At 43.0% G+C, this 13,767-nt stretch overlaps 1 protein-coding gene across 1 annotated transcript in view; it reads right to left on the bottom strand.

The window, feature by feature from the left end:
- NAA15 (N-alpha-acetyltransferase 15, NatA auxiliary subunit) overlaps positions 1–13,767 on the bottom strand; it is a 52,714-nt gene that overhangs the window by 6,145 nt on the left and 32,802 nt on the right. Inside the window, exons 11-15 of the mRNA XM_070757731.1 lie at positions 13,048–13,217; positions 12,005–12,157; positions 9,855–9,983; positions 4,250–4,463; positions 2,147–2,340 (exon numbers count right to left, since the gene is read on the bottom strand). Coding sequence (XP_070613832.1) covers positions 2,147–2,340; positions 4,250–4,463; positions 9,855–9,983; positions 12,005–12,157; positions 13,048–13,217 — 860 coding nt within the window. The remainder of the gene's footprint in view (positions 1–2,146; positions 2,341–4,249; positions 4,464–9,854; positions 9,984–12,004; positions 12,158–13,047; positions 13,218–13,767) is intronic.

The following is a 13,767-nucleotide window of genomic DNA, read 5'->3' as shown; positions in this document are numbered from 1 at the left end:
GATAAGGAAAAATTTGTAAATCTTTTAGCACTATTTTTGTCCTGCAGTATAGTGATTTACAATGTGACTAGAGTTTAATATCCTATTATTAAATACATCAGGTAAAACAATACTGTGATACCTTGTCTTACAAACTTTTCGAAATACAAACCTGGGGTTTAAGATTTTTTTGCCTCTTCTTCCAAACTATTTTCACCTTACAAACCCAAACCGCCGCCACTGGGATGGCCCGCTTCTGGACTTCTGTTGCTGGCGAAGTGCCCATTTTTGCGCTGCTGGGATTCCCCTGAGGCTCCCCTCCATGGGAAACCCCACCTCCGGACTTCTGTGTTTTTGCAATGCTGCAGGGGAATCCCCAGCAGGGGAATCCCAGCAGCGCAAAAACGGGCGCTTCACTGGCAACGGAAGTCCAGAGGTGGGGTTTCCCAGCGAGGGGAGCCTCAGCGAAATCGCAGCATAACAAAAAACACGGAAGTCCAGAGGTGGGGTTTTGAGGACTTCCATGTTTTTGCGATGCTGCAATTTCGCTGAGGCTCCCCTTGCTGGGAAACCCCCCCTATGGACTTCCGTTGCCAGCAAAGCGCCCGTTTTTGCGCTGCTGGGATTCCCCTGCAGCATCGCAAAACCACGGAAGTCCGGAGGCGGGGTTTCCCATGGAGGGGAGCCTCAGGGGAATCTCAGCAGCGCAAAAACGTGCGCTTCGGCTGGCAAAAGGGGTGAGTTTTGGGCTTGCATGCATTAATCGCTTTTCCATTGATTCCTATGGGAAATATTGTTTCATCTTACAAACCTCATCCTGGAACCAATTAAGTTCGTAAGATGAGGTACCACTGTATATAAAACATAATGTACTGTATCATGGTTTTACTGAACATACTGCACCAGCATATATTATCTACTAGAAAAAAAATTATAAATCTGGCAAGTCAAAGAAATGACTCTGTATTGAACCATTATTCAAAGAAATTCAGTAGCTTCTGTTAAATACAGCATGCTATTAGAAGGTAAGTCTATATTTTTGTCCTGAGATCCCATAGTTCCTTATTTCAACTTCAGTATAAAAAATAGTGAAGGGCAAACTTTGGCCTATCCTTATATTGGCCAAACATTTTTATATGAATATTCAGAACTGCTACTCCTCTGTTAATAACTTAATTGGACCGGGAGTCATTGCTCACAGTCACTCATGCCCTGATCACCTCGAGACTTGACTACTGTAACGCTCTCTACATGGGGCTACCTTTGAAAAATGTTCGGAAACTTCAGATCGTGCAGAACGCAGCTGCGAGAGCAATCATGGGCTTTCCCAAATATGCCCAGGTTACACCAACATTCCGCAGTCTGCATTGGTTGCTGATCAGTTTCCGGTCACAATTCAAAGTGTTGGTTATGACCTATAAAGCCCTTCATGGCACCAGACCAGATTATCTCAGGGACCGCCTTCTGCCGCACGAATCCCAGCAACCAGTTCGGTCCCACAGAGTGGATCTTCTCCGGGTCCCGTCAACTAAGCAATGTCGTTTGGTGGGACCCAGGGGAAGAGCCTTCTCTGTGGCGGCCCCGGCCCTCTGGAACCAACTCCCCCTGAAGAGTAGAATTGCCCTGACCGGACTCAGCTCGAAAGCGCCGAGACAAGCCGTTCCTTGCCGCTTGCTATCGGTGCTTTTGAGCTGAGTCCGGGAGCGAATTCGCTCCCGGACTCAGCTCAAAAGCGGCGAGAATGAACAGCGTGGGCGGGCGAAGGGCGGGCGGCAGCAAGGAGTTTGCGTGGGCGGTGGGGAAACTCCTCGCTGACGCCAGCAAGAGGGGGAAGACCCAGGGAAGCCGCTGCCATCTACGCATGCGTGCCCGGCACGCATGCGTAGATGGTATTTTTGACTTCCGGGTTGAAAAATAGCGAAGTACCCTGTTCGCAATGGTTGGGGACGCAATAAACGGGGGATCACTGTATATTGAAATTATTAATGCTAGCTGAGTGGCTATTCAAAAGTTTATTGAATAGTCGTTCTTAAAATGATAATATTGTGAAGCAATATTTTTAATATTGTGAAATTTTAATTTTGCATTTACGGATTACAACAAAACAAATTCCTATATCAATGTACAGTATTTGCCTCATGTCACTAGTGCACACACAATTTGGTACCTTTGCCAATTTCTCGGGAATAAGCTCTTCCTTTGGCCCTCCAATTTCTTCATCATCGTCATCTTTTTTCTTCTTCTGATTTCGTTGCTGCTTCTCTTTTTCGGCATTCTTTTTTTCTTCTTCCAGCTGAGCTTTTTTCTGAGCTCTCCTCTGTTTATTGCGTAGCTTCTTTAACTCTTTATCAGACATATTTGCTTTATAGAAAAACACATTTGGTTATATATTTAAAAAAAAAATTCACTTTTTATTTCATTTTCAAATTAAGCATCTATAAGCTTTCTAGTTCAAAATTTTCAAGCTCAAAATTAAGTGACTTCTCACTCCATATAACAAACTCCCTAATTTGATCTTCTCCGAAACACTTTATATTGTTGCCCTCTAGTGTCGGCCTCTTTGAGAGAAGAATGGTTCTGCCTATGATGAAGGAAGCAAAAATACACCTCTTTTTCTAGAAGTCATTATAGAACTCAACGTTGTATTATAGTGGTTCTCCTATTTCTTAATTAATTTCAGTCAGTTTTTCCTGAAGAGGAACGTTTGGCAGATTGAGCCCAGCGCCCAATTCCATGGAATTCTTGACCTCTTCTTTAATATTTACATGACAGGCATGGGCAAGGTTATCAGTCAAGTGAGCAGGATAATGATGACCCCACGCCAGTCAATTGATGTCAACCTCTGGTCCCAGTACTCTATTAAAGAAACTGGTAGGATGTCACATGTAGTTCCAGCTGAGAAATATTATAGAATGACTGTTTAATGCAAAGAGTGGGGTTTAATTTAATTTATTTATTTAATTTATTAGATTTGTATGCCGCCCCTCTCCAAAGACTCGGGGCGGCTCACAACAACAATAAATACAGTAAACAATGATACAAATCCAATTAATAAAAGTAGAATTAGAACCTCTTAATATTAAAAACATATCTTTCCTCTACTTCACGGAAATGCATTTTTCAAGGGTGGTCTTGGAATGCATCCCCCGCGAAAAATGAGAGATCACTGTATACGGTTTTTAAGAATACAGGTTGTCCTTGACTTGCAACAGTTTATGTAATGGCCATTCAAAATTACAACAGCCCTGAAAAAAAGTGACTTATGAACATTTTTTCACACTTATGAACCATGAAGCCTTGCCATGGTCACATGATCAAAATTAAAATGGTTAGCAACTTTCTCATATTTATGGCAATTGCAGTATCTTGGGGCCACATGATCACCTTTTGCAGCTTTTTACACAAGCAAAATTTTATTGGGAAACCACATTAATTTTACAACTGTGTCATTAACTTAACAATGCACAGTGATTCACTTTACAATCGTGGCAAGAAAGGTCATAAAATGGGGCAAAACTCACTTAACAAATTTAACAACAAAAATTTTGGGTTCAATTGTGCTTATAAATCGAGGACTACCTGTATTGTATTCAACAATTTCGCCTCTTAAAACAGTGATTTTCAATCTTTTTTGAGCTGCGGCACATTTTTTACATTTACAAAACCATGGGGCACATTGAGTTTGGGGGGGGAGGGGAGCGCGGCTAAAAAAAGTTTGGACAAAAAATTTCTCTCTCTCTCTCTTCCTCCCTTTCGCTCTATTTCTCCCTCCCTCCCTCTTTCTCTCCCTTCCTCTTTTTCTCTCTCTATCTTTCCATCCCTTTCTTTCTCTCTTCCTTTTTTCCTTTTTTGATCTTTCTCTCTCCCTCCCTCCCTCCATGTCTTTCTCTCTCCCACCTTCCCTCCCTCTCTTTCTCTCTCTCTCGTTCTCTCTTTCTTGCTTTCTCTCTCTCTTTTTCTTTCTTTCTCTCTCTTTTGTTTTCTTTCTCTCTCTTGCTTGCTTGCTTTCTCTCCCTCTTGCTCTTTCTCTCTCTCTCTCTTGTTTGCTTGCTTTCTCTCCCTCTTGCTCTTTCTTTCTCTCTCTCTCTTTCTCTCTCTCTCTCTCTCTTTTTTTCTTTCTCTCTCTGAGCTTCGCGGCACACCTGACCATGTCTCACGGCACACTAGTGTGCCGCGGCACACTGGTTGAAAAACACTGTCTTAAAACACCAGCCATAGCAATCCAAAAATGTTATACCGCATAAATGCAGAAGTACTTGTATGTTTATACCTGTATCAGTTTCATGTTCTTTATTTTCATCCGTCAGAGGGTTATCATGGAGCTTCAAGTATATTTCTATGGCAATTCTTGCAGCTTTAAAATAAAATGGGTGCTGTCGAAGTACATCTTCTAGTTTTAACAAGTCTACATATGACCGAAGTGTAATTTTCCTCATACAGTATGTGTGGAAGTCAAACTGGTCATCTGTGATTTCTACAAAATGCTAACATAATATGTAATTATCTAGCAAGCATCCAATATTACAATAGTACACACTTAACTTAGAAATGACTGCTGAAGTTTTAAAACTGAATTTAGCACCATAAAGATGGATGCTGGTAATACAAGCACACATAAGCAACAGTACCCAAAGTTTAACATTTAGCACATAAACAGGTAAACATCAGATCCAGTCCTTAAAATTTGTAATTTAGAAGGATATCAGATAACATAGCAGGACAGAAGTCTCTGCCTAAATGTCAAACCCAACAGTCAAGTCATAAGGGCCAAGACCATAGTTTTAAAAATTGGCATGGCAATTATGAGAGGATACATATAGTTACTGACCATTCAAAGTTACAGTGGTACTGAAAAAAATAACTTTATGGCCCATTTATGACAATTTATTATTTTTTCAGTGTCCCTCACTGATATGATAGTCATTACAATGAATATATGTTGTTTGTATCTGACCTGTGTCCACCCCCCCCCCCCCCGAGCAGAGCAGATTGATTGAAGAGAAAAAGTTTGCAAGAAGGTAAGCTCTTTGGTCTTCTAAACCAGTGTTTCCCAACCTTGGCAACTTGAAGATATCTGGACTTCAACTCCCAGAATTCGCTGGCTGGGAAATTCTAGGAGTTGAAGTCCAAATATCTTCAAGTTGCCAAGGTTGGGAAACACTGTTCTAAACATTGAAAATAATGAAACGGCACTAGAAACTGAGGTCTGGGAGCCATCAGTCCACCACATAGTTCACAGTACCATCCTGAAATCCCTTTCATTTCAATCTGTCTGCTCTGGGAGGAAGGTGAAAAAGCAGAGAGCCTTCTCTGTGGCGGCCCCGGCCCTCTGGAACCAACTCCCCCCAGAGATTAGAATTGCCCCCACCCTCCTTGCCTTTCGTAAACTCCTTAAAACCCACCTCTGTCGTCAAGCGTGGGGGAACTAAGACTTCTCCCCCTGCCCATGTAGTTCTAGTACATGATATGACTGTATGTATGTTTGTTATATTGGGGTTTCTTGCTTTTAGATTTTAAATGTGTAATTGCTATCTTAGATTTTTTAATTATTAGATTTGTTAATATATATTGTTTTTGTTGTTGTTGTGAGCCGCCCCGAGTCTGCGGAGAGGGGCGGCATACAAATCTAATAAATCAAATCAAATCAAATTTGTATGTCCTTCGTCTGCCCCTTTCCCGCTCCTACTGCACTCAATCCATAAAAGAGCGAACAGCTTACTCTCTTGAAATCTTTCTCTCCAATCTCTCTGCTTTACAGGGGTGTTGTGGAAGAAAAACTGTCAGCAGCTTTGGTTGACAATTTCTCTTTTCTATGAATCTTCCCACACCCTTCGGGACCGCCTCCTGCCGCACGAATCCCAGCGACCGGTTAGGTCCCACAGAGTTGGCCTTCTCCGGGTCCCGTCGACTAAACAATGTCGTCTGGCGGGACCCAGGGGAAGAGCCTTCTCTGTGGGGGCCCCGACCCTCTGGAACCAGCTCCCCCCTGAGATTAGGATTGCCCCCACCCTCCCTGCCTTTCGTAAACTCCTTAAGACCCACCTTTGCCGTCAGGCATGGGGGAACTAAAACACCTCCCCCTTGTCCATGTTGTTTTGTTGATTGATTGACTGTGTGCCTGTTTTTTATATATACTGTTTTTTATGAGATTATTAATTTCAATTGGAACTGGATGGGTGGGCATTGGATTTGGTATTGTGTACTGTACTGTTTTTTATTATTGTTGTGAGCCGCCCCAAGTTTGCGGAGAGGGGCGGCATATAAATCCAATAAACCTAAACCTAAACCTAAACCCTGCAGAGTAGAAAAACTAGGGAGGGATTTTTCAAAATCCATGTTATTTGTGTTAGCAGTCTAGGGGTGGAAGGCGCAGCATGCTGCCAAATGATTCACAGTAACTTGAAATCTCTTTCTCTCCAATCTTACACTGCAGGTGGGGGTGGTTGGGTGAGAAAAAAGACACTGCCTACAGAATTTTTCTCTCCTCGCTCCTACAGGAGTTGATAAAATTTAGGGGGGAAAAATTATGTGCTCTTACAAATAAATAAAAATACTTCCCATTATTAAATAATATGAATAGAAATAAAAATATACCGTGCAACACAAATAAGCCCCTCTAACTAAAAATACTGTCTCAAACCTTATCCCTGAAAAATAAGACAAGACGTATTAATGTGAAGTCATTAAATACATACTCTTTCAATTTCATGACATTTTTTAAGTGCTTCTCCAAATTTATTCATTGTTTTATAAGCTTGGGCATATTCTGTCTGGAACCACATACACTGCATTTCATTCAGGTTTTATTATTTATTTATTTATTTATTACTTAGATTTGTATGCCGCCCCTCTCCGAAGACTCGGGGCGGCTCACAACATGTAAAAAACAAATCATAAGCAATCAGATAAATTTAAAATATTTAAATATTTAAAAAACCCCATATGCTAACAGTCACACACACAGACATACCATGCATAAATTAAACGTGCCCAGGGGGAGATGTTTCAGTTCCCCCATGCCTGACGGCAAAGGTGGGTTTTAAGGAGTTTACGGAAGGCAGGAAGAGTAGGGGCAGTCCTAATCTCCGGGGGGAGTTGGTTCCAGAGGGCCGGGGCCGCCACAGAGAAGGCTCTTCCCCTGGGGCCCGCCAACCGACATTGTTTAGTTGACGGGACCCGGAGAAGGCCCACTCTGTGGGACCTAATCGGTCGCTGGGATTCGTGCGGCAGGAGGCGGTCTCGGAGATATTCTGGTCCGATGCCATGAAGGGCTTTAAAGGTCATAACCAACACTTTGAATTGTGACCGGAAATTGATCGGCAACCAATGCAGACTGCGGAGTGATGGTGAAACATGGGCATACCTAGGTAGGCCCATGACTGCTCTCGCAGCTGCATTTTGCACGATCTGAAGTTTCCGAACACTTTTCAAAGGTAGCCCCATGTAGAGAGCATTACAGTAGTCGAACCTCGAGGTGATGAGGGCATGAGTGACTGTGAGCAATGAGTCCCGGTCCAGATAGGGCCGCAACTGGTGCACCAGGCGAACCTGGGCAAACGCCCCCCTCGCCACAGCTGAAAGATGTTGTTCTAATGTGAGCTGTGGATCGAGGAGGACGCCCAAGTTGCGGACCCTCTCCGAGGGGGTCAATAATTCCCCCCCCAGGGTGATGGACGGACAGATGGGATTGTCCTTGGGAGGCAGAACCCACAGCCACTCCGTCTTATCCGGGTTGAGCTTGAGTCTGTTGACACCCATCCAGGCCCCAACAGCCTCCAGGCACCGGCACATCACTTCCACCGCTTCGTTGACTGGGCATGGGGTGGAGATGTAAAGCTGGGTATCATCCGCATATTGATGATACCTCACCCCATGTCCTTGGATGATCTCGCCCAGCGGTTTCATGTAGATGTTGAATAGCAGGGGGGAGAGGACCGACCCCTGAGGTACCCCACAAGGGAGAAACCTAGGAGTCGACCTCTGGCCCCCCACTAACACCGACTGCGACCGGCCAGAGAGGTAGGAAGAGAACCACTGAAGGACAGTGCCTCCCACTCCCAACCCCTCCAGCCGGTGCAGAAGGATACCATGGTCGATGGTATCGAAAGCCGCTGAGAGGTCAAGGAGCACCAGGACAGAGGATAAACCCCTGTCCCGGGCCCGCCAGAGATCATCCATCAACGCGACCAAAGCGGTTTCCGTGCTGTAACCGGCCCTGAAACCCGACTGCTGGGGACCTAGATAATCGGCTTCTTCCAAGGACCGCTGGAGCTGGAGTGCCACCACCTTCTCGACAACCTTCCCCATAAAGGGAAGGTTGGAGACTGGACGATAGTTGTTAAGTACGGCTGGGTCCAGGGAGGGCTTCTTGAGGAGGGGGCGCACAAGCGCTTCTTTATAGAGTGATGGAAAAACTCCCCTCCCCAAGGAAGCGTTGGTAATCTCCTGGGCCCAGCTCCGTGTCACCTCCCTGCCGGCCGAAACCAACCAGGAGGGACACGGATCCAGTAAACAGGTGGCGGAACTCACAGCTCCAATGGCCTTGTCCACTTCATCAGGTGTCACCAGATCAAACTCTTCCCAGACAGGTGGACAAGTACGTGCCCCAGTCACCTCGACTGACTCGTTGTCAGTCGACTCTGTTTTACAATTGGAGTCGAGGTCGGCCCGGATCTGAGCGACTTTATCAGCGAAAAACGTGTTAAACTCCTCGGCACTACTCTGCAAGGGCTCCCCAACTCCCCCCTGGTTAAGAAGGGAGCGGGTCACCCTAAACAGAGCGGCCGGGCGGGATTCCGCTGATGCAATCAAGGCGGCATGGTACGCGCATCTTGCCGCCTTGAGCGCCACTTTGTAAGTCTTAATAAAAGCTCTTACAAGTGTTCGATCGGATTCAGACCTACTCTTCCTCCATCGCTTCTCTAGACGTCTCTAGAGGGGCGGCAGAGAGCCTTCTCTGTGGCGGCCCCGGCCCTCTGGAACCAACTCCCCCCACAGATTAGAATTGCCCCCACCCTCCTTGCCTTTCGTAAACTCCTTAAAACCCACCTCTGTTGTCAAGCGTGGGGGAACTAAGACTTCTCCCCCTGCCTATGTAGTTCTAGTACATGATATGACTGTATGTATGTTTGTTATATTGGGGTTTCTTGCTTTTATATTTTAAATGTGTAATTGCTATCTTAGATTTTTTAATTATTAGATTTGTTAATATATATTGTTTTTGTTGTTGTTGTGAGCCGCCCCGAGTCTGCGGAGAGGGGCGGCATACAAATCTAATAAATCAAATCAAATCAAATTTGTATGTCCTTTGTCTGCCCCTTTCCCTCTCCTACTGCACTCAATCCATAAAAGAGCGAACAGCTTACTCTCTTGAAATCTTTCTCTCCAATCTCTCTGCTTTACAGGGGTGTTGTGGAAGAAAAACTGTCAGCAGCTTTGGTTGACAATTTCTCTTTTCTATGAATCTTCCCACACCCTGCAGAGTAGAAAAACTAGGGAGGGATTTTTCAAAATCCATGTTATTTGTGTTAGCAGTCTAGGGGTGGAAGGCGCAGCATGCTGCCAAATGATTCACAGTAACTTGAAATCTCTTTCTCTCCAATCTTACACTGCAGGTGGGGGTGGTTGGGTGAGAAAAAAGACACTGCCTACAGAATTTTTCTCTCCTTACTCCTACAGGAGTTGATAAAATTTAGGGGGAAAAATTATGTGCTCTTACAAATAAATAAAAATACTTCCCATTATTAAATAATATGAATAGAAATAAAAATATACCGTGCAACACAAATAAGCCCCTCTAACTAAAAATACTGTCTCAAACCTTATCCCTGAAAAATAAGACAAGACGTATTAATGTGAAGTCATTAAATACATACTCTTTCAATTTCATGACATTTTTTAAGTGCTTCTCCAAATTTATTCATTGTTTTATAAGCTTGGGCATATTCTGTCTGGAACCACATACACTGCATTTCATTCAGGTTTTCCACAGCTGATGTTCCTTCCTAGAAAGAAAAAAACCCCAGGAATGTCAGGCATGAATGTTTGCTACTATAATTTGCTTATATTAAAAAAGGAAACTCTGGAGATCATTATTTTTTATTCTGAACTTTATTTACTTTTTATAATGAGCAGCTCTTAGCACAAAAAATATGCTGCTATGAAATGGAGCCATATACACTCATAGAACCAAATGCAAAATATTCAGAATTCTATATATTCCATTTCCATTAGCAGCCGGGAGCAGAAGTATTGACTCATAAAAACATCAGGCATACATTGATCAGGCAAGAAATGGCTGCAACTAACCAAGAATGTTGCTTTGTGAAAATGCAATGTTAACAGCTTTTAAAAAATTAATTCCATACTGGAATAGAAAATTAAAAGCCAAATAATGTCACGAGCAACCAAAACTTGGAAATGACTGCAGCACCTTCTTAAGTGAAAAGAGAAAAAAAAACATATTGCTGGGCAATAAGAGCAGAAGGGTTTAATGGATTTATATTTTGCCCAAGTACAGTGATCCCTCTATTATCGCGAGGGTTCCGTTCCAAGACCCCTCGCGATAATCGATTTTTCACGATGTAGGGTTGCGGAAGTAAAAACACCATCTGCGCATGCGCGCCCTTTTTTCCTATGGCCGCGCATGCGTAGATGGTGGAGTTTGCGTTCCCCGCCGCCCACACAAAGGGGAAACCCGATTCGGCTCCTCGCTGCTGCTGCGCTACCGAGCAGATCAGCTGCTGGGCGGCCGAAGGAACCTTCCCTGGGTCTTCCCCCTCTTGCTGGCGGGCGGGCGAGCGGCGGGCATCAGCGAGGAGCCGGGGTTTCCCCTTTGTGTGGGTGGCCGGGAAGACCCAGGTTGGGGGTTAGGGGGGGGTGCTGGGAAGCCCCCCAGGCCAGCTGCAACCTTTTAAAACAGCCGCGCCGCTTCCCAGCTGAGTCCTGAAGCCAAACGCGGAAGTTCGCCTTTGGGGTTTGGCTTCAGGACTCAGCTGGGAAGCGGCGCGGCTGTTTTAAAGGGTCGCAGCCAGCCTGGGGGGCTTCCCAGCACCCCCCCGAACCCAGGTTGGGGGTTAGGGGGGTGCTGGGAAGCCCCCCAGGCCGGCTGCGACCTTTTAAAACAGCCGCGCCGCTTCCCAGCTGACTCCCGAAGCCAAACGCGGAAGTGGGGTTTTTTTTAATTAATTTTTTTAAAATCGCGATATAGCGTTTCGCGAAGATCGAGATCGCGAAACTCGAGGGATCACTGTACTTCCACTGCTATAGAAACTAAATACAAGGTGTCCACGGGGAAAGCATTTTGAAATTCCCTGATATTTCCCTGACATTTCCCTGTAACCTGTGATCTAAGTAAGGTGTGGTCATAGATAATGTCATACCAAACGGCTAAGCCATGGAGAAATATCGGTACCCGAGGAAGCAAGTTGTTGCCACAGTTATGCTCATTTTTGCTTGACTCTGCCAGGCAGCGCGATCTGTGTTTTTTTAAACATGATTTTCCCCTGAATTTTAAACATTTTAATACAGTTTGGTTTCCCCCCCTGATTTATTCTGGTTTTTTTTCACGAATTCCCTGATAATTCCCGAACTGTCAATTTCCCTGATAATTCCCTGATTTCCAGATTTGCTGGACAGCCTGTAAATAGCTCTAATATAAAAATAAAATAATTGATAGGTGAAAACAGCCCATTTCAGGTTTATATCAGATTTTAGCATCCAAAAAAGCACTTTAAAATGCCCAGTAATGCCCACCATAGTTCCCTCTAAGCTGAGCAGTGAGCAATCGCTCACTTAAAAATCATCATCAACTCAGAGTTTTCCAAACCTGCCCAGAAGCCGAGAGGGAAATTTTATTATTATTTCTGTGCCGCCCAGTCCCGAAGGGACTGCCGCTCAGACACTATACTTTTCCGCCCATCCCAAAAAAATTTTAGAGAGAACACTGATGCCCACTACTGCCTAATGTAGTGGTTGACACGCTAATTGCTACTTATAAAAGTAAAAAATTATGAGCTGAACAAACCCTTGTAAATTTAGAACACATTTCTTCAGCTTCTTTTATCAAACTGGCTTTTAACATGTATTTTGCACATTTGGAGTTGATAAATCTATCTGCTGTGTCCAGTGCCTGAGCCTCATCCATCCACCTTGCAGCTTCTTTTATGTTTCCAGCATGCTTAAATGACAGGAGAGAAGCAAGTTAAATATATTACATTAATTTCAGTTTTTTCACATTGTTTTTTTTGATATGTTATAAAAGTGTGAGGATAAAAAAAGACAGTGACAATAAATTATAAATTATTTACTTAAATAATTTTTTATTAATTATTCTTAATTATTTTATAAGTTTATTTATAAAGTATCATAAATTATAAATACAGTGATACCTCGTCTTACAAACCCCTCGTCATACAAACTTTTCGAGATACAAACCCGGGATTTAAGATTTTTTTCCCTCTTCCAAACTATTTTTACCTTACAAACCCAAGCCGCTGCCACTGGGATGCCCCGCTTCCGGACTTCCGTTGCCAGCAAAGCGCCCGTTTTTGCGTGATGCAGCGGATTCCCCTGCTGCATCACAAAAACATGGAAGTCTGGAGGTGGGGTTTACCATGGAGGGAGTCTCAGGGGAATCCCAGCAGCGCAAAAACGGGTGCTTTGGCTGGCAAAAGGGGTGAGTTTTGGGCTTGCACGCATTAATCGCTTTTCCATTGGTTCCTATGGGAAACATTTTTTCATCTTACAAACTTTTCACCTTACAAACCTCGTCCCGGAACCAATTAAGTTTGTAAGATGAGGTATCACTGTACTTTATATATGATAATTTATAAATTATTTGCTCAGAAGCAAGTCCTATAGCTCAATGTGATTTACTCCCTAGCAAATATACATAACATCTAACCTGAATAATTTTAGAAACATTTTCTTTATAATTTTGTAATACTTCAGAAATTTTGTTTAAGTTCTCTAAAATGTAAAGTTTAAAACAAAATAAAAATATATATAGCCAATAGATCCACAAAGATAGCTGATTTCCAACACAATGGTATAATAACAAACATTCACCTTATAGATTTTAGCTTTCACAAGGAACAGTTCTATCAAGGTAGGTGTGCTTTCTATTGCAGCATTTATATAGTCTAGAGCGATGGATGGCTGCCCAATTTTGTCATAATGCTGTGCCAAGTAGTACTGGACCCAGAGTAAAGTAGTTGGAGGTTCTTCTTTACCATCATCTATTTGGACAAAATGTTATGCTTTTTAAAAACTTAGCTCTTTATCTAATATTGCTTGTGATAATTAATAAAAGTATGAGGTGATTACATAGAGTTAATTAAACAAGACATATTTCATTTTCTCTTTTAAGAACATTTCATGGAAAATGTGTTGTATGTTCCTGTTGATTTTACATTTCATGAAAAGTATATATCAAAACTTATTTTGATATAATTTGGGAAAACACTTCAAGGCCACAGCTATTACATTAAAATGAAAACGGAAACCAGATCCTACCATCTGAATGATTAGTTCATCTATGCTAAAATAATATTGATAATCCAAACTTGCTCCAACTATCTTATACAAAGGTACCAGATAGAACATATTCTACATTTACGTTAACCCTGGCCCTGAATATATCTGCATTTTATGGGAATAAGCAATGGAAATGGGAAGATCAAAATTACATGTTATAACCGCAAAAACTGCTTGATGATCCAAATTAGCATGAGTAATTTCTTCATGACATAATTATTATCAATAAGAATATGAAAGTTCCACAGTACT

This window comes from Erythrolamprus reginae, chromosome 7 (genome assembly GCF_031021105.1).
Source record: "Erythrolamprus reginae isolate rEryReg1 chromosome 7, rEryReg1.hap1, whole genome shotgun sequence".
NCBI classification, from domain to species: Eukaryota; Metazoa; Chordata; class Lepidosauria; order Squamata; family Dipsadidae; genus Erythrolamprus; species Erythrolamprus reginae.
The sequence above is the reverse complement of the archived record's forward strand: the minus strand, read 5'-3'. Positions and strand labels throughout refer to the sequence as shown.